Source organism: Trachypithecus francoisi, unplaced genomic scaffold (genome assembly GCF_009764315.1).
Source record: "Trachypithecus francoisi isolate TF-2019V2 unplaced genomic scaffold, Tfra_2.0 Lachesis_group1, whole genome shotgun sequence".
In the NCBI taxonomy this organism is placed as follows: domain Eukaryota; kingdom Metazoa; phylum Chordata; class Mammalia; order Primates; family Cercopithecidae; genus Trachypithecus; species Trachypithecus francoisi.
The window spans coordinates 166,476,834-166,494,140 of NW_022681454.1; the positions used below are offsets into that span (position 1 = coordinate 166,476,834).

At 35.2% G+C, this 17,307-nt stretch overlaps 1 protein-coding gene across 2 annotated transcripts in view; it reads left to right on the forward strand.

Annotated features, from left to right (window-relative positions):
• Window positions 1–17,307, forward strand: part of GALNTL6 (polypeptide N-acetylgalactosaminyltransferase like 6) — a 1,250,966-nt gene that overhangs the window by 1,081,879 nt on the left and 151,780 nt on the right. For both annotated transcript variants that reach the window (XM_033215693.1, XM_033215694.1), the window contains exon 7: window positions 9,309–9,426. In XM_033215693.1, the coding sequence (XP_033071584.1) occupies window positions 9,309–9,426 (118 nt within the window). The remainder of the gene's footprint in view (window positions 1–9,308; window positions 9,427–17,307) is intronic.

The window sequence follows — 17,307 nt, forward strand, 5'->3', positions numbered from 1 at the left end:
ATATGGTCACATCCCTGGGGACTCTCAGAAAACCAGGAGAATCCAATGGGCAAAACACTGAAGCGCTGCTATCACACAGATGGACCCGAAGACCCTTGTCATCTGGCTATTAGTGTTAATGTGACCTCACTTCTCCTCTCAGGCAGGATGAGTTTGCACTGAGATTGCATAAGAAAATGATTAATAATTGAAACATTATCAAGGTCATTATCCTATTATGTAATGTGAATCTAAGGTCACTTAGAAATTGGAAATGAATGAATCCAATAATTGCTGGATAATTGGACTAGGGGCATAATTTTGGAATATAAAAAAAAAACTCAAATCTATACTTTAAGCCAAGGTTCCAATCTTTCTCATTCCTCAGAGAGAAATGGACAGGAAATGACTTAAGAAAATAAGCCACCATTTTTCCACTTTGTATGTCCCCAGACACCTTTGAGGAGATTTCTTCAAAGGAGACAAGATGTGTTCTGCCATTTTTAGGAGTGGAGTGTGGGTGACCCCAGCAGACTGTTTACCATCCACCCACTGAACAGCAGGAAAGACCAGCTCTATCCACCAGGCGAAGCCATCTATCACTCACTGTAGGAACGAGGAAGGGAATTTTGGAACCCTCCATTGTTGTTAGATCCTCCCTTTGCTCATACATACACACACACACACACACACACACACACACACAAACAGTTTTGTCCACATAAAAGTGACTGAGGGACAAAGCATCTTGGTCACATACCAGAAGACTAAGGCTGAAAAAATCTTTACAGCATCTTATCTATTTACCTCCTGAACCCACTAACATTGTTGATGTAGTCCTTTAGAGGCATCCACGGTTTTCAATTTCATCTCATATAAAGATCAGTGCCAACCACTGAAGATATGGAGGCAGCAATATTCTGAGCCACTTCAGAACCAACAGCTTAATTGAAACATCAAACCGAGGCACTCACGCAATATTTATGGCTATAGTTTGGTTTAATGCCTTATATAATTGGTACTGACATACACAAGATTTCCATCAAGTCTTTATATCCTTTCACAGAGGAGTCTACTATTCTACATATGAAATAAGCAACAAAAAGCGTATTCAATCTTATAAAACCTTTTAAACCATAACAGTATGATATGTCATTATGTGTGTGATAAAAACAGAATTATAAATCATGGTACAAAATAGCACAAAATTTGTACCATGATTTATAATTTTGTTTTCTTCCTCATCTTATCCAACAAGCTGAGAAGTCATAATTCTGCCACCTGCTTTTGGAGAACTAGTTGGCCTTATTCCTTTTCTACTAACTCTTTTCTAAACATTTGCATTTGCATTTGTAAATCTAGGAAAAGAGAGAGCTTTTTTTATTTTTAAGGAGCAGCTTCCACTTTCATTTTCAGAAGCTCTGAAATCCAGTAAATCCAGTTATGCATTGCAATATACCCTAGCATATGAGTGCAGATAACTTTTCAAAATGACCCCAAAACAATGAGCCTATTTCAGAGAGACTTTAGAAATAAAGAAACTACCCAAAAGCCTGTCTCTATCAAGAGCTGTTTTCATCTGTCAGTAATATAATGGAAATGCTAATACATCTTCCTTTAAGAGCTTGAATCTCAAAATGAGGTCTGTTATCTGCCATCTATGGGTATACCACAAACCGTCCCAGAACACAGTGGCTTCAAACAGCAACCATTTTGTTGGTTCACTGTTCTTAGGGTCAGAAATTCAGACAAAGCTTGACTAAATGGTTGTTCTGTTGGTCTCTTAAATAGGGTGAACAATTTATCTTGTTCGCCTGGGACTTTCCCAGTTTTAGCACTAAAAGTTCAACATCTGGGGAGACTCATCAGTCTCAAGCAAACCAGGACAGTTGGTTGCCCTGTACCTGGGGTCTTTCATGGGGTGCTGGGCATCTGGTGGTTCAGCTGGAGACCATCTCACTTGCATACCTGGTAGTTGGTGCTGATTGTCATCTGGGCCACGTGTCTCCAACAGGCTTCCTGAAGCAGTAAGAAGGGGTGCAAGCCTCAGTGCATAAGACCTGTGCTTACACCACATTTGTTGATGTTGGCTACACCAAGTCACCTGGCCAAGCCAGTCAGTATAGGAGTGTACCACACAAGGGCATGGACACAGAAGCCATGATTCATTGAGACAATTATTCTTACCATCTAACATAGAGTCACATTCCATTTAGTTCAGATTTAACAAATCTGAGATCCCCATCTTATTAATGCTCTTACTTTGGGAGTCTGTCCTCTACTGGTAAGTCAAAGAACCCCTCATTCCTGGGATACAATCCAAGTTAACTATTGTTTCTCAGAAGGAAAAGCAGAAAACCTTTTTTGTTTGTTGCTATTTTCGCTGTTGTTGCCAGTTATTACTGTTTAAAAAAATAAAAATTCCAGCAGTTTGGTGCAGTCTAGTGGAAGAAGTAAGAAGTGAAATGCTGCTAAGACATAGATCATTCCTTTATTCAATACTTCCTCAGAGTCCATGGAGCAGAGCGTAACCCTTGGTTTACTCAACACTGCTGTCTCCGGGCACAGGCCTGGGCACTCGGTGGGAAACCTCTTCACTTACACAATTTGTTCAGTTCCCATGCTATCGGAGCCATTTTTCCCATTATACATCTGTCGTTCCAAGATGGATGAGTCAGGAGAAAGCACAGCCTTCTATGATTGGAATCCATTTTTTCCTCTACTTCTGCATCCTGGCCTTCCAAAGAGGACACATTTCTCCCAGCCCAGGAACCCCTAGAGTGATCATCTCCTTGCCTACCAGAACAATAGTCCTCTCTCATCCCCATAGAACCTCGTGACACCGTAAAAAGTAAACAAATTATACAAAAATGCTAATTTTTAAAGATAAATTATACAAATGAATGTATCTGTAGTTATTTAGTCACTCTTTTCAAAATTCTAATTTAAGCAATGCTTTCATACTTCAAAGGACAAAGTGTTTAAAAACAGTGTTTTAACCTGAAATATCATTTTACTCCACAATTGAATTCTAGTTGAAAATAATTATATTTTAGCTGCAAGTGTTCTGAGTCATAGGCCAACTAAAGATTTCTGGTTATATAATTGAAAATTATGTGGTTTATCTTTATGCTTATAGACTTGGCTTGACTGAGTCCTGAGGGAAACTGTGCCATTTCATTGCTGATCAAATTCACATTGCAAGCCACATGTCCGGAATGCTCACTGTGGCCATTGAAATGAATGGAAACTGTGAGCCAGTTTATTTTCTAAGAGGTCAAATTGGCAGTCTCCTTTAGTTTACTGAACCTAAGTTTTAATAGTAAGTAATTTTTTAAATAAGTTTATTTATATATGTTTATCTTTCCATATAATGTCATTTTTTTATTATCCTGATTCCCGAAGATTATACAAGATGCATTAAAACTTGAAATAATGTTGTCTGAAAATATGAGAAAGTAGGCAAAAATAAGCCAGAGAATTTTTTTTTTTTTTTTTTTTGAGACGGAGTCTCGCTCTGTCCCCAAGGCTGGAGTGCTGTGGCCGGATCTCAGCTCACTGCAAGCTCCGCCTTCCGGATTCCCGCCATTCTCCTGCCTCAGCCTCCCGAGTAGCTGGGACTACAGGCGCCGCCATCTCGCCCGGCTAGTTTTTTGTATTTTTTAGTAGAGACGGGGTTTCACCATGTTAACCAGGATGGTCTCGATCTCCTGACCTCGTGATTCGCCCGTCTTGGCCTCCCAAAGTGCTAGGACCACAGAATTGAGCCACCGCGCCCAGCCCAGAGAATTTTTTTCAATTAAACTCCACCATTTTTTTCATTTATGGCATAAATAGTCAATATATGAAACAGAGAATATTAGGAAGATCAGCAACTCCTTAGAATACTATAGGAGTCACTCAAGGCTACAAGCATTAAGTACTGTATCTTGGTTTAGAGAAGATGACCAACTACACACTTTGAAAAATGCATTCACAGATGAAAACGTAAAGAGTTTCTTGCTGATACCGTTTAGCACACTTTACTGTATAGCCTCATTAATTTAAAATTTAGCTAAGTTTAGAATATAAAAATTGTTATAGAAAAGTAAATTAGTCTACCATAACTAAAAAAGAAAGCATATTTAAAGCATATTTATTACCTTATTTAACAGACTTAACATAAAATAGAAAATTGATTTCTACTAAATATTCAGAAAAGTCATGTATTTCTATGGCCTGTAGAATAAAAAATCTTCAGTAAGAACATGTTGCTTCATGATCATATTAATTTTAAAAGGCATTTCATGGATAACAGGTTTGTATTAGTAACAAAACTCAAAGCCTGATTTGTGATATTGTGAGCAATATTCATAAAGTACATTAATATGTTAAAAGTTACATGGACACAGAGCTACATTAGAACACACTTGCAATGTGTTAACATTTTCAGGGAAACAAAAATAGCAAGAATATTTTGCAAGAAAACAAACAATGTGAAAATAAACAAGTGAGAGATTGTAGGCAATGGAGCCCATAGCTAAAGTTTCAAGTAATTAATATTATATTTAAAGCAAAAGACTGGAAGAACATGCTCAAAATAATAAACTACTCTTTTTCATTTCCTCTAATGAAAAAACAGTGTGACACATTAAAATCTTTTATCTTTAATGTATGAGGGAAACAGTCATCCTTGTTAACTTCAGTACAACACTGCATAATAGTTAACTCCTATTTTGGTGGTGGAGTATGAATTTTAATCCACAAACTCAGCTGTGCATAATACGTCACAATTTAAATTTTCCTTAGAGCCACTTATTTCCAAAAGAATACAGAAAAGGTGTTCATAATAAAGTTTCATCTATATAAAATGGTGTTCATAATAAAATATTATTTAAATCTTTTTAAAAGGTAATTGGCCAATTAAACAAAAATAATAATAATACAACATGGGGATTCAAAACATGTGTAAAAGTAAAATGTATGATAACAAAGACATAGACTGGGGGAAGAGAAATGTAGCCATACTCTCAATAGCTTTTTATAATATATGTGTGGTGACATAATATCACTGGAACATAAACTCTGATAAAAGAAAGATATATGCCATAAACCATTACGATAACAAAGAAACCACTTAAAATGAAGAAACAAGGAGTACTGTTATGTCAAAAAGGATGATAAATGAAATTATGAAAAATATTCAGTTAATCAAAAGGAAGACAAAAAAGGGGGAAAGAAAACAACAGATGAGACAAATAGAAGAGAAAGAGGAAGATTATAGATTTCAACCTAAACACATGAATTGAAAGTAAGTGATCTAAATAACACAGTTGAAATGTAAGATGCGAGTATATGTTACCCATAAGAAAACTATTTTAAGCGTAAAGACACAAAGAGTTTAAAAGTAAAAAGATAGAAAAGGTTATAAATACTAGTATTTAGATAACACAAATCCAAATAAAGCTGGAATGACTACAATAATATCAAGACAAAATAGATGACAGAGTGAAGAATATTATTAGGGATAATAAAAGTCATTTCATAGCGATAATAAAGTTAATTCATCAAGAACAACAACAAAAAAAAAAGCCTGAACGTTTATGCACCTATTAAGAGAGCTACAGAAACATGATGCAAAAAACTGACAGAATAGCAGGAAGAAATAAACAAATCCGGAATATAGTCATAGATTTCAATACCGCTCTTTCCATAATTGATACATCAAGGTGATGTAAAATCAATAAGAATATAGGAGATTCGAACAACACTATCAACCAACTTGACCTAATAAATATTTATAGAACACTGTACCCAACAGGAATAGAATACACATCCTTTTCAAATACACATGGAACATTTACCAAGATAGACCATATTCTAAGCCATTAAAATGTCACAATAAATTTAAAAGAATTCAAGTCATACCAAGTATATTCTCTGACCACAATGGAATTAAATTGGAAATTAATAACCAAAGGATCTCCAAAAAATTCCCCAAATATTTGGAAACTAATTATATACTTCTATATAACCTATATGTCAAAAAATAAAAGAGAAATTAGAAAATATTTTGAACTGAATGAAAAAAATAACATGATGTATTCTTATATTTGAAGTAGTCTACTAAAGCAATAGTTAGGAAGAGATTTATAGCACTAAACACCTGTATTTTTAAAAAGTCACAAATCAGTTATCTCAGTTTCCACCTTAAATAACCAGGAAAGAAGAGCACATTAAATCCAAAGTAAGCAGAATAATTAAAATAATAAAGACTAAAGAGAAATCAATGAAATATAAAACAGAAAAACAATAGAGAAAAATCAATGAAACCAAAAGTTAGTTCTTTCAACAGATTAACAAAATTGATAAGCCTCTAGCCAGACTTACTAGGAAAAAACAGAAACGATACAAACACGTTAACATTATTAATAATTATGGAAACGCAAAATAAAACCAAAAGAAGATACCACTATACACCTATTATCATGACTAAACTTCAAGACTGACCATAACAAGTATTGGTGAGGACATGAAGCAAATGGAACTCAATACTGCTTCCAGGAATAGAAAGTGGTACAGCCACTCTTGAAAACAGTTCGGCAATTTCTTGAAAGATTAGATATACCTACTACATGATCTAGTTATTCCACTTCTAGGAAATTTTCCAGGAGCAATTTGTGTGGAAGCACATATCCACACAAAGATTAGTACACAAAGTTTATGGCAGCTGCATTTGTAATATCCCAAAATGGGAACAACCCAAACATCCAGTGACAGGTGAATGGATAATCAATTGCGGCAAATTCATGCAAATAGAATACTACTCTGCAATTTAAAAATAATGAACAATTGATACATGCTACAGCATGGATGCATCTCAAAATAATTATACTGAATGAAAGAAGCCAGACCCCCCCAAAACATGTATACTGTATAATTCTATATATATAAAATTGTAGAAAATGCAAACTAATCTACAGTGACAGAAAGGAGATCAGTCATTGCCTGTTGGAAGGAAATGAGAAGAGATTACAAAGAGACATGAGGAAACTTTAACAAATAATAGATAGGTCCATTTTCAGTGACGGCTGCATGGAGATACACACAAGTCAAAATCTATCAAATTGTACACTTAAAATATGTGCAATCAATTGTATGTCAATTACACAACAATTCAGCTGTTTTTAAAACTCATGGACAAATATGAGTGAAGACATAAATACAGTAAATAAAAAGTTTATTTCTTACCTGTCATTCACACCAATCAAGACAGGAGATACTAATTTATTTAGGTCTTTGTAGGAACATCAATAAAGGTACAGGAGATTCATCTGAATTTATGTTATTATATGTCTAAAATAACCTGAGATACACTGCATGGGTTTTTTATAAACTCATTAAGAAAACAAGATTATTGTGTTTCTGACAATTTGCAATAAAAACCCAACCTAGAATTTTTCTTGCCCAATATGTTTAACACCATACCTATGGTAGTTCTAGTTTTGGGATTCATTGTGCACGGTGTAAGTTTTGGTGCACTTTGTCTCATGTTTTACACAATCAAATAAGAATATATTTGTATGACTTGGGACCTTTCTATTTGCAGTTCAGATTAAATAAGACTGAGAATTTCTGACTACTTATAACTAACACTTGCAGAAGCAATGCTTACAATGGGTAAAGTGTTCTTTGGGGAACTGCAGCCGATAAATGTTACAATCCTCGTTTGTTGCAGCTTCAGTTGTAATTCCTCTCTGAAATTCAGTGGGTGAAAAGGAAAAGATCAGGCTGCTAGAGAGAGGGATAAAGTAAGGCACATATGATTCTTGGATTTTTATTACAAACAAAATAAAAAATTACATGAGAGAGTTTCTTTATATTATTTTCTGAATTCTGCCCACTTTTCTGGGGAAAAACCTAAATCCCTCTTCCAGTCTTGCAATCTCTTCGTCTGCATAAAGCCTACATCTTCAAAAAATTCCTAGACTGAAGTAACTAAATCAGGTACCATCTCAGCATGCAAAGTCTTTGAATTACATAATACACTGAAGACAGATTCAGGTTTATGTTCTTCAAGTGACTCATAAAGCATTACCAAGACTAAGTTCTCAGTTGATCAATAAATTGGTGTCTACTATGGTTACGCATATCTTTTTGTGTATATCAATATTTAAAATGTTGTACTGTTATTTGTAAATATCCTTTGTTTCAAACAAATTTTCAAAACTGTCACATCAATTATGTGTTTTTATCGATTTGCTTGATCTGCATAAGGGTGTTCTCTGTTTCACATCCATTTGTATGTAGTTATCTCTCTTCGCCTCCAAACATTGAAACAGAAACAGTGTTGTGGTGAAGAGCCCTAGCCCAGCCTCACCACACACTAGCCTCAGTCTTGGGCAACATTCCACCTCTTCTGCATGATTCCTCGAACCATGCATAGGGATGTTTGTTGTTCACAGGGTTGTTGTGAGGTTTGATCAAGGTAATTAGATATAGATCTTATCCTTTAGCCCAGCACATAGTGAGCAGTCAAAAAATAAATAAACAAGAACACCTTTGAACTGCAAAAACATTTAGGGCAGGGCCCACCAAGTAGTTATAATTATCTTATTACATGAATGCATCCTAGCAGGAGTGGAATACTTGAAAATTATTATTTAATCAAAATTAATATTTCTTAGAAAGACAGAGAAGGCCTAAAAAGAATACAATGAAATGTATTATATTGAAATGAAATGAAATATTATGAAATTGAAAATATATATAAAATGAAAAGACTTAGTTTAAATTTCAACTTTAGCACATTAAACAACTAATTCTGGTTGCTTGTTTTATTCTAACCAGCCGATTTGTAGTTTGTAAATTGGACATGACCTGTTCATAGTAGATGCTTGGTGAATGCGTACTGAGAGATTACTCAAAGATATTGCCTACAAAAGCATTTTCAATACTTTTATCTGTCTGATAGAATAAGATCCCTTTACTTTGGGGAAAACCATAAAATTGAGTGATATTTATCACTTTATGGGTCATTATTACTCATGTAGTAATATTTCTCATTAATGATAAACAAGTGGAGCAAATGTGGCTCTGCAAGGCAATTGTTGCATTAAAACCTGAACTGCAAATATTTAATGCTCACAAGAATTTTTCTCCCTCCCCACCCATGTCCACTTCGGTGACAGACCCAAGAGAATCCTATACCCATTTACAGAAAACCAGTGCTGAAAAGTTCCACACAGCTGACCGCTAAAACATATCTTGAATTTTACTTTTTTCTCAAGCAAAATGCCGTTGTCTGTAATGTTCATAGTCCTTTAAAGATTATTTTGTTCATTTCACAGGTCTCCTGTTATGGCTGGAGGTCTCTTTGCTGTGGATCGGAAATGGTTTTGGGAATTGGGTGGCTATGATCCAGGTTTAGAAATCTGGGGCGGAGAACAGTATGAAATCTCTTTTAAGGTAAGCCCCAAGACCCTCTTCACACTATGTCTACGTAATTTTGACAATTCTGATAGAATATCAGCATGTTGCTTTGTGACCTATGTTCTGGGATGACTTAATAATGATAATAGACATGTCACCTTCCCAAGTGAGCTCTTGTAGTTTCTTTCTTTTTTGGTTTTTGTTTTTATTTTTCTTGATATATAATCATTATACATATTTGTGGGGTACATGTGAAATTTTGATACATGTGTACAGTGCATAATGATCAATTCAGGGTAACTGGGATATCCATCACCTCAAACATTCATCTTTTCTTTGTGTTAGGAATTCTCCTCTAGCTATCTTGAAATATATAATAAATTATTGTTAACTATAATCTCCCTACTTGTGTAAGGCCATTTTTGCATTGCTATAAAGAAATATCTGAAACTGGGTAATTTATAAGGAACAGAAGTTTAATTGGCTCACAGTTCTGCAGGCTGCACAAGAAGGTGGTGCTGGCATCTGCTTCTGGTAAGGGCCTCAGGAAGCTTTTAATCATTGTGGAAGGCAACAGGGAGCCAGCATGTCACATGGTGAAAGCAAAAACAAGAGACACAGGGGTGAGCTGCCACACACTTTTAAACAACCAGATCTCACAGGAACTCACTCACCAGCAAGGGGATGGCGCTAAACCTAATTCATGAGGAATCCATTCCCCATGATCCAAACACCTCCCACCAGGCCTCACCTCCAACACTGGGGACCACATTTTGACATATGATTTGGAGGGGACAAACAACCAAACTATATCACTACAGTACTATCAAATACTAGAACGTATTTCTTCTGTTTAACTGTATTTTTGTACTCATTAACCAAATTCTCTTTTTACCCCCTCCCCACCCCGACTCCCTTCTATTCCCAGCCTCTGGTAACCACCAGTCTACTTTCTACCTCCATGAGATCAACTTGTTTAGCTCCCCATATGAACTAGGACATGGGATGTTTTTCTATGCCTGACTTATTTCACTTAAAATAATGACCTTCAGTTCCATCTGTGTTCCTGGAAATGATAGTATTTCATTCCTTTTTATGACTGCATAATATTCCATTGTGTGTATATACTACCTTTTCCTTATCCATTCATCCAATGATGGACACTTAGGTAACTATTGAGACCATCACCACAAAAAAATGGGAATGCAGATATCACTTCTACATATTGATTCCTTTTCTTTTGAAAATATACCCAGCAGTAGGATTACTAGATTATATGGTAGTTCTATTTTAGTATTTTGAGGACCCTCCATACTCTTCCCCTAATTTCCATATTACTTTGCATTTCCACCAACAGTATAGGAGCATTCCCCTTTCTCTGCATCCTTGCCAGCATTTTTTAATTTTTTGTCTTTGAAATAATAGCCAGTTTAACTTGGATAAGATATAACCTCAATGTGGTTTTGATTTGCATTTCTCTGATGACTAAAGATGTTGAACATTTTTCGTATACCTGTTGGCCATTTGTATGTCTTCTTTTGAGAAATGTCTATTCAGGTATTTTGCTCATTTTTAATTGAATTATTTGGGAGGTTTTACTATTGAGTTGTTTGAGTTCATTATATATTCTGGTTATTATTTCCTTGTCAGATGGATAGTTTGCAAATATTTTCTCCCATCCTATAGGTTGTCTCTTCACTTTGTTGATTGTTTCCTTGCTCTACAGAAACTTTCTAGCTTGATGTAAATTTGTCTATTTTTGCTTTTGTTGCCTGTGCTTTTGAGGTATTACCCAAAAAAAAATCTTTGCCCAGACTAGTGTCCTGTAGTGTTTCCCCAGCGTTTTCTTCTAGTAGTTTCATAGTTTGGGGTCATATAGTTAAGTCTTTAATCTATTTTTGGTTGATTTTTGTACATGATCAAAGATAAAGATCTAATTTCATTTTTCTTCTTATGGATATCCCATTTTCCCAGCATCATTTATTGAAGAAACTGTACTTTTCCCCATTGAATGTTCTTGGCAACTTTGTCAAAAATGAGTTGGCTGTAAGTGCATGGATTTACTTCTAGGTTATCTATTTTGTTCCATTGGTGTATGCATCTGTTTTTATGCCAGTACCATGCTATTTTGGTTACTATAGCTTTGTGGTATAATTTGAAATCAGGTAATGTGATGCCTCCTGCTTTGTTCTTTTTGTTCAGGACCACTTTAGCTATTTAGGTCTTTTTCTTGTTCCCTTCAAATTTTTGGATTTTTTTCTGTCTCTTGTGAAGAATGTCTTCGGTAATTTGATATGGATTACATTAATTATTTATATCATTTCGGGTAGTGTAGAGATTTTGACAGTATTAATTCTTCTAACCAATGACCATGGTATATCTTTCCATTTTTTATGTGTCTTCAATTTCTTTCATCATTGGTTTGTACAGATTACTTCACTTCTTTAGTTAAATTTATTCTTAGGTATTTTTGAGCTATTATAAATGGGATTGTTTTCTTGATTTCCTTTCAGATTGATTTCTGTTAGTGTACAGCAACTTTATTGAATTAATTCATCAGTTCCAAGAACTTTTAGTGGAGTCTTTAGGTTTTTCTAAAAATAAGATCATGTCATCTGCAAAGATATTTTGACTTCTTCCGTTACAACTTTGATGCCCTTTGCTTCTTTTTCTTGCCTAATTACTCAGGCTAGGACTTTCAGAACTAGGTTAAATAAAAGTGTTGAAAGTGAGCATCCTTGTCTTGTTCCAAATCTTAGTGGAAAGGCTTTCAATTTTCCCCCTTTCAGTGTGATTTTACATGTGGGTTTGTAATGTATGGCTTTTATCATATTGAGGTATTTTCTTTCTATATCCGATTTGTTAAGAGTTTTTATCATAAAAGAATGTTAAATTTTACCAAATACTTTTTCAGCATGTATCAAAATGATCGTAATCTTTTTGTCCTTGATTCTCTTGGTGTGATATATCATAGTTATTGATTTGCATATGTTGAACCATCTTTATGCCTTTAGGATGAAGCCCACTTCATTATGGTGAATGTTCTTTTTAATGTCTTATTGAATGATGCTTTGTTTAGGGTTTTTACATCTATGTTTATGAGGAATATTGGCCTATAGATTTTGTATGTGTATGTACTTGTCTAGTTTAAGTATCAGGATAATACTGACATTATAGAATGAGTTTGGAAGAATTCTCTCCTCTTCGATATTTTGAAATAGTTACAGTAGAATTGGTATTAGTTCTTCCTTAAAAGTTTGGTAGAATTCAGTAATTAATCTATCAAGTGTTGGGCTTTTCTTCGCTGGGAGACTATTACTGCATTGATTTCATTATTCATTGCTGATCTCTTCAGGTTTTCTTTTTCTTCATGGTTCAATCTTCATAGGTTGTGTATTTACAAGAATTTATCTATTTCTTCTAAGTTCCCAATATTTTGGTGTATAGTTGTTCATAGTAGTCCCTAACAATCCTTTGTGCTTCTGAGGTCTCAGTTGTTATGTCTCCTTTTTCACTTCTGATTTTATTTATTTGAGTCTTCTCTCTTCCATTCTTAGTCTAGCTAAAGATTTGTTACATTTGTTTATCTGTTTAAAAAATTGGCCGGGCACTGTGGCTCACAACTGCAATCCCAGCACTTTGGGAAGCCGAGGCAGGCAGATCACAAGGTCAGGAATTCGAGACCAGTCTGATCAATATGGTGAAACCCCGGCTCTACTAAAAATGTAAAATTAGCTGGGCATGGTGGCGCCTGCCTCTAATCCTAGCTACTCAGGAGGCTGAGACAGGAGGATCGCTTGAACCCGGGAGGCGGAGGTTGCAGTGAGCCGAGATTGCACCATTGCACTCCAGCCTGGGCAACAAGAGCAAAAAACTCTATCTCAAAAAAAAAATCAATTTTACAGTTCATTGATCTTTTGTATTGTTTTATAGTATCTATTTTTAAGTTCAACTTTTATTTTAGATTCAGGGGATACATGTGCAGGATTGTTGCAAGTGAATATTGTGTGCTACTGCAGTTTGGGTTATAATTGAATGCATCACCCAGATAGTGAGCATGGTATCGAATAGGTAGTTCTTTAACCATTGACCCCCTACTCCCCACCCCTCTTGTAGTGATCAATGACTTTTGTTCTCTTATTTATTTCCATGTGTACCCAATGCTTATCCTCCTCTTATAAATGAAAACATGTGGTATTTAATTTTCTGTTACTGCATTAATATGCTTAGAATAATGGCCTCTAGCTGCATCCATGTTGCTGCAAAGGAAATGATTTTGTTCATTTTTTATGGCAGTGAAGTATTCCATGGTGTATATGTACCACACTATCTTTATTCAGTCCGCCATTCATGGGCACATAGGTTGATCCAATGTCTTTGCTATCATGAATAGTGCTGCAATGAACATGTGAGTGCATGTGTCTTTTGGTAAAATGGTTTATTTTCCCACGATTTATTTTCCTTTGAACATATACCCAGTAATGAGATTGCTGGGTTCTATTTTTAGAACCAGCAACCAACCACCAGCATGGTGGTTCTATTTTTAGTTCTTTGAGAAGTCTCCAAACTGCTTTCCCCAGTGGCTGAACTAATTAACATTCCCACCAGCAGTGTATAAGTGTTCTTTTTTCTCTGCAGCCCTGCTGACATATTCTATTTTTACCGATTTTTTTTTTTTTTTTTTTTTGAGATCTAGTCTCACTCTGTTGCCCAGGCTGGTGCCATGGTGCTATCTCGGCTCACTGCAACCCCCACCTCCTAGGTTCAAGTAATTCTCTTGCCTCAGCCTCCCATGTAGCTGGCACTACAGGCACCTGCCACCACGCCTGGCTAATTTTTGTATTTTTTGTAGCAATGGGGTTTCCCCATTTTGGCCAGACTAATCTTGAACTCCTGACCTAAGGTGATCTGCCTGCCTCGGCCTCCCAAAGTGCTAGGATTATAGGCGTGAGCCACCGTACCCGGCCTCTATTTTTACTTTTTAATAATAGCCATTTGACTGGTGTGAGATGATATCTCATTGTGGTTTTGATTTGCATTTATCTTATAATTGGTGATGTTAAGCATGTATCAATATGTTTTTTGGCCACTTGTATGTCTTCTCTTGAGAAGAGTCCTTTGCCCACACTTTAATGGGGTTATTTGGTTTTTATTTGTTGATTCATTTAGGTTCCTTATGGATTCTAGATATTAGACCTTTGTCAGATACGTAGTTTGCAAATATTTTCTCTCATTCTGTGGGGTGTCTGTGTACTCTGTTGATAGTTTCTCTTGCTGTGAAGAAACTCTTAAGTTCAGTAGGCCACACTTGTTAATGTTTGGTTTTGTTGCAATTGCTTTTGAGTTCTTAGTCATAAATTCTTTGCCAAGGCCAATGTCCAGAAAAGCATTTCCTAGATTTTCTTCTATAATGTTTATAGTTTGAGGTCGTACACTTAAGTCTTTAATCTATCTTGAGTTAACTTTTGTATATGGTGAGAGGTAGGAGTCCAGTTTCATTCTTCTGCACATAGATATCCAGTTATTCCAGCACTATTTATTGAATAAGAAGTCCTTTTCCCATTGCTTATTTTTGTCAAGTGGATATCCAGTTATCCCAGCACTATTTATATAATATGGAGTTCTCTTCTCATTGCTTATTTTTGTCGACTTTGTACAAGATCAGTTGATTGTAGGCATGCTGCTTTATTTCTGGGTTCTCCAGTCTGCTCCCATGCTCTATCTGTGTTTTTGTTCCAGTACCCTCCTGTTTTAATTACTGTAGTCTTGTAGAACAGTTTGATTTTAGGTAATGTGGTACCTCCAGCTCTGTTCTATTTGCTTGGGATTGCCTTGGCTATTTGGGCTCTTTTGTTGCTTCCATATGAATTTGAGAATAGTTTTTTTCTAATTCTATGAAAAACGACATTGGTAATTTGACAGAAATAGCGTTGAATCTATAGATAGTTTTGGATAGTATGGCTATTATAACAATATCTATTCTTCCAACCCATAAGCATGGATTTTTTTTTTCATTTTTATGTCATCTATTATTTCTTTCATCAGTGTTTTGTAGTTCTCCTTGTAGAGATTTTTTACATCCTTGGTTAGTGTAGTCCTACATTTGCTTTTGTGTGTGTGGCTATTGTAAATGAGATTGCATTCTTGATTCAACTCTCAGCTTGAATGTTATTGGTGTATAAAAATACTACTAAATTTTGTACATTGATTTTGTATACTGAAACTTCACTGAAGTCATTTATCAGGTCTGTAAGCCATTTGGCAGAGTCAGTGAGGTTTTCTAGGCATAGAATCATATCATTAGTGAAGAGAGGTAATTTGACTTCTTTTCCTATTTGGATGCTTTATGTTTCTTTCTTTTGCCCAAAGAAAGTAGGACTACCAGTACTATGGTACTGTGAGGTCTTCTAGGCATAGAATCATATCATTAGTGAAGAGAGGTAATTTGACTTCTTTTCCTGTTTGGATGCTTTATGTTTCTTTCTTTTAAAGAAAGTGGGACTACCAGTACTATGTCGAACAGGAGTGGTAAGGATGGGCATCCTTGTCTTGTTCCAGTTCTTAGGGAAAATATTTCCAGCTTTTGCCCATTCAGTATGGTGTTGGCTATGGGTTTGTCATAGATATCTTTTATTATTTTGATACATATTTTTAATGCCTAGTTCATTGAGGGTTTTTGTCATGAAAGGATAATGGGATTTATCAAAAGCATTTTCTACATCTATTATGATGATTATATGGGCTTTGTTTTTAATTCTGTTTATGTGGTGAATCATGTTTATTGATTTGCATATGTTGAACCAGCCTTACATCCCGGGAATGAATTAGCATCCCATAGTGAATTAGCTTTTTAAGGTACTGCTGAATTTGGTTTGCTAGTATTTTATTGAGGATTTTTGTGTCTATGTTCATCAGGGTGATTCACCTGTAGTTGTCTTTTTTCTTTGTGTCTTTGTCAGGTTTTGACATCAGGGTGATACTAGTTTCATGGAATGAGTTAGAGAGGAGTCCCTTCTCGTTGATTTTTTGGAATAATTTTAATAGAATTGGTACCAGCTCTTCTTTGTATGGTTGGTAAAATTTGGCTGTGAATCCATCTAGTCTGGGCTTTTATTGTTTGCTGGTTTTTCACTACTGATTCAATTTCAGAACTCGATATTGGTCTATTCAGTATTTCCATTTCTTCCTGAATCAATCTTGGGAGTTTGTGTACTTCCAGGAATTTATTCATGTCCTCTAGATTTTCTAACTTGTATGCACAGAGGTGTTCATAACAGTCTCTGAGGATTGTTTTTATGTCTGCGGAATCCGTTGTAATGCCTTCTTTGTTATTTCTGATTATGTTTACTTGCATCTTCTTTTTTTCTTTGTTAATCTAGCTAGCAGTCTATTGATCTTGTTTATCCTTTCAAAGAACCAACTTTTTATTTTGTTGATCATTTGTAATGATTTTTGAGTCTCAATTTCATTTAATTCTGCTCTGACTTTCATTATTTACTTTTTTCTGCTACTTTTGGGGTTGGTGTGTTTTTGTTTTTCTAGTTCCTCTAAGTGTAATGTTAAATTGTTAATTTAATGTAGGTGTTCAGAGCTGTAAGCTTTCTTTTTAATATTGCTTGTGCTGCATCATAGAGATTTTAGTATGTTATGTTTCTGTTTCCATTTACTCCAAAGTCATTCAGGAGCAACTTGTTTAGGTTCAATGTAATTGTGTGGTTTTCAGGGATACTCTTAGTATTAATTTTTATTTTTATTCCACTGTGGTCTGAGAATATGCTTAGTATGAATTTGATTTTTTTGAATTTATTGAGACTTGCTTTATGGCTAAGCATGTCATTGAGGTTAGTGTATGTTCTGTGTGCCAATGAGAGGGATGTATATTCTGTGGCTGTTAAGTGGGGTATTCTGTAGATGTCT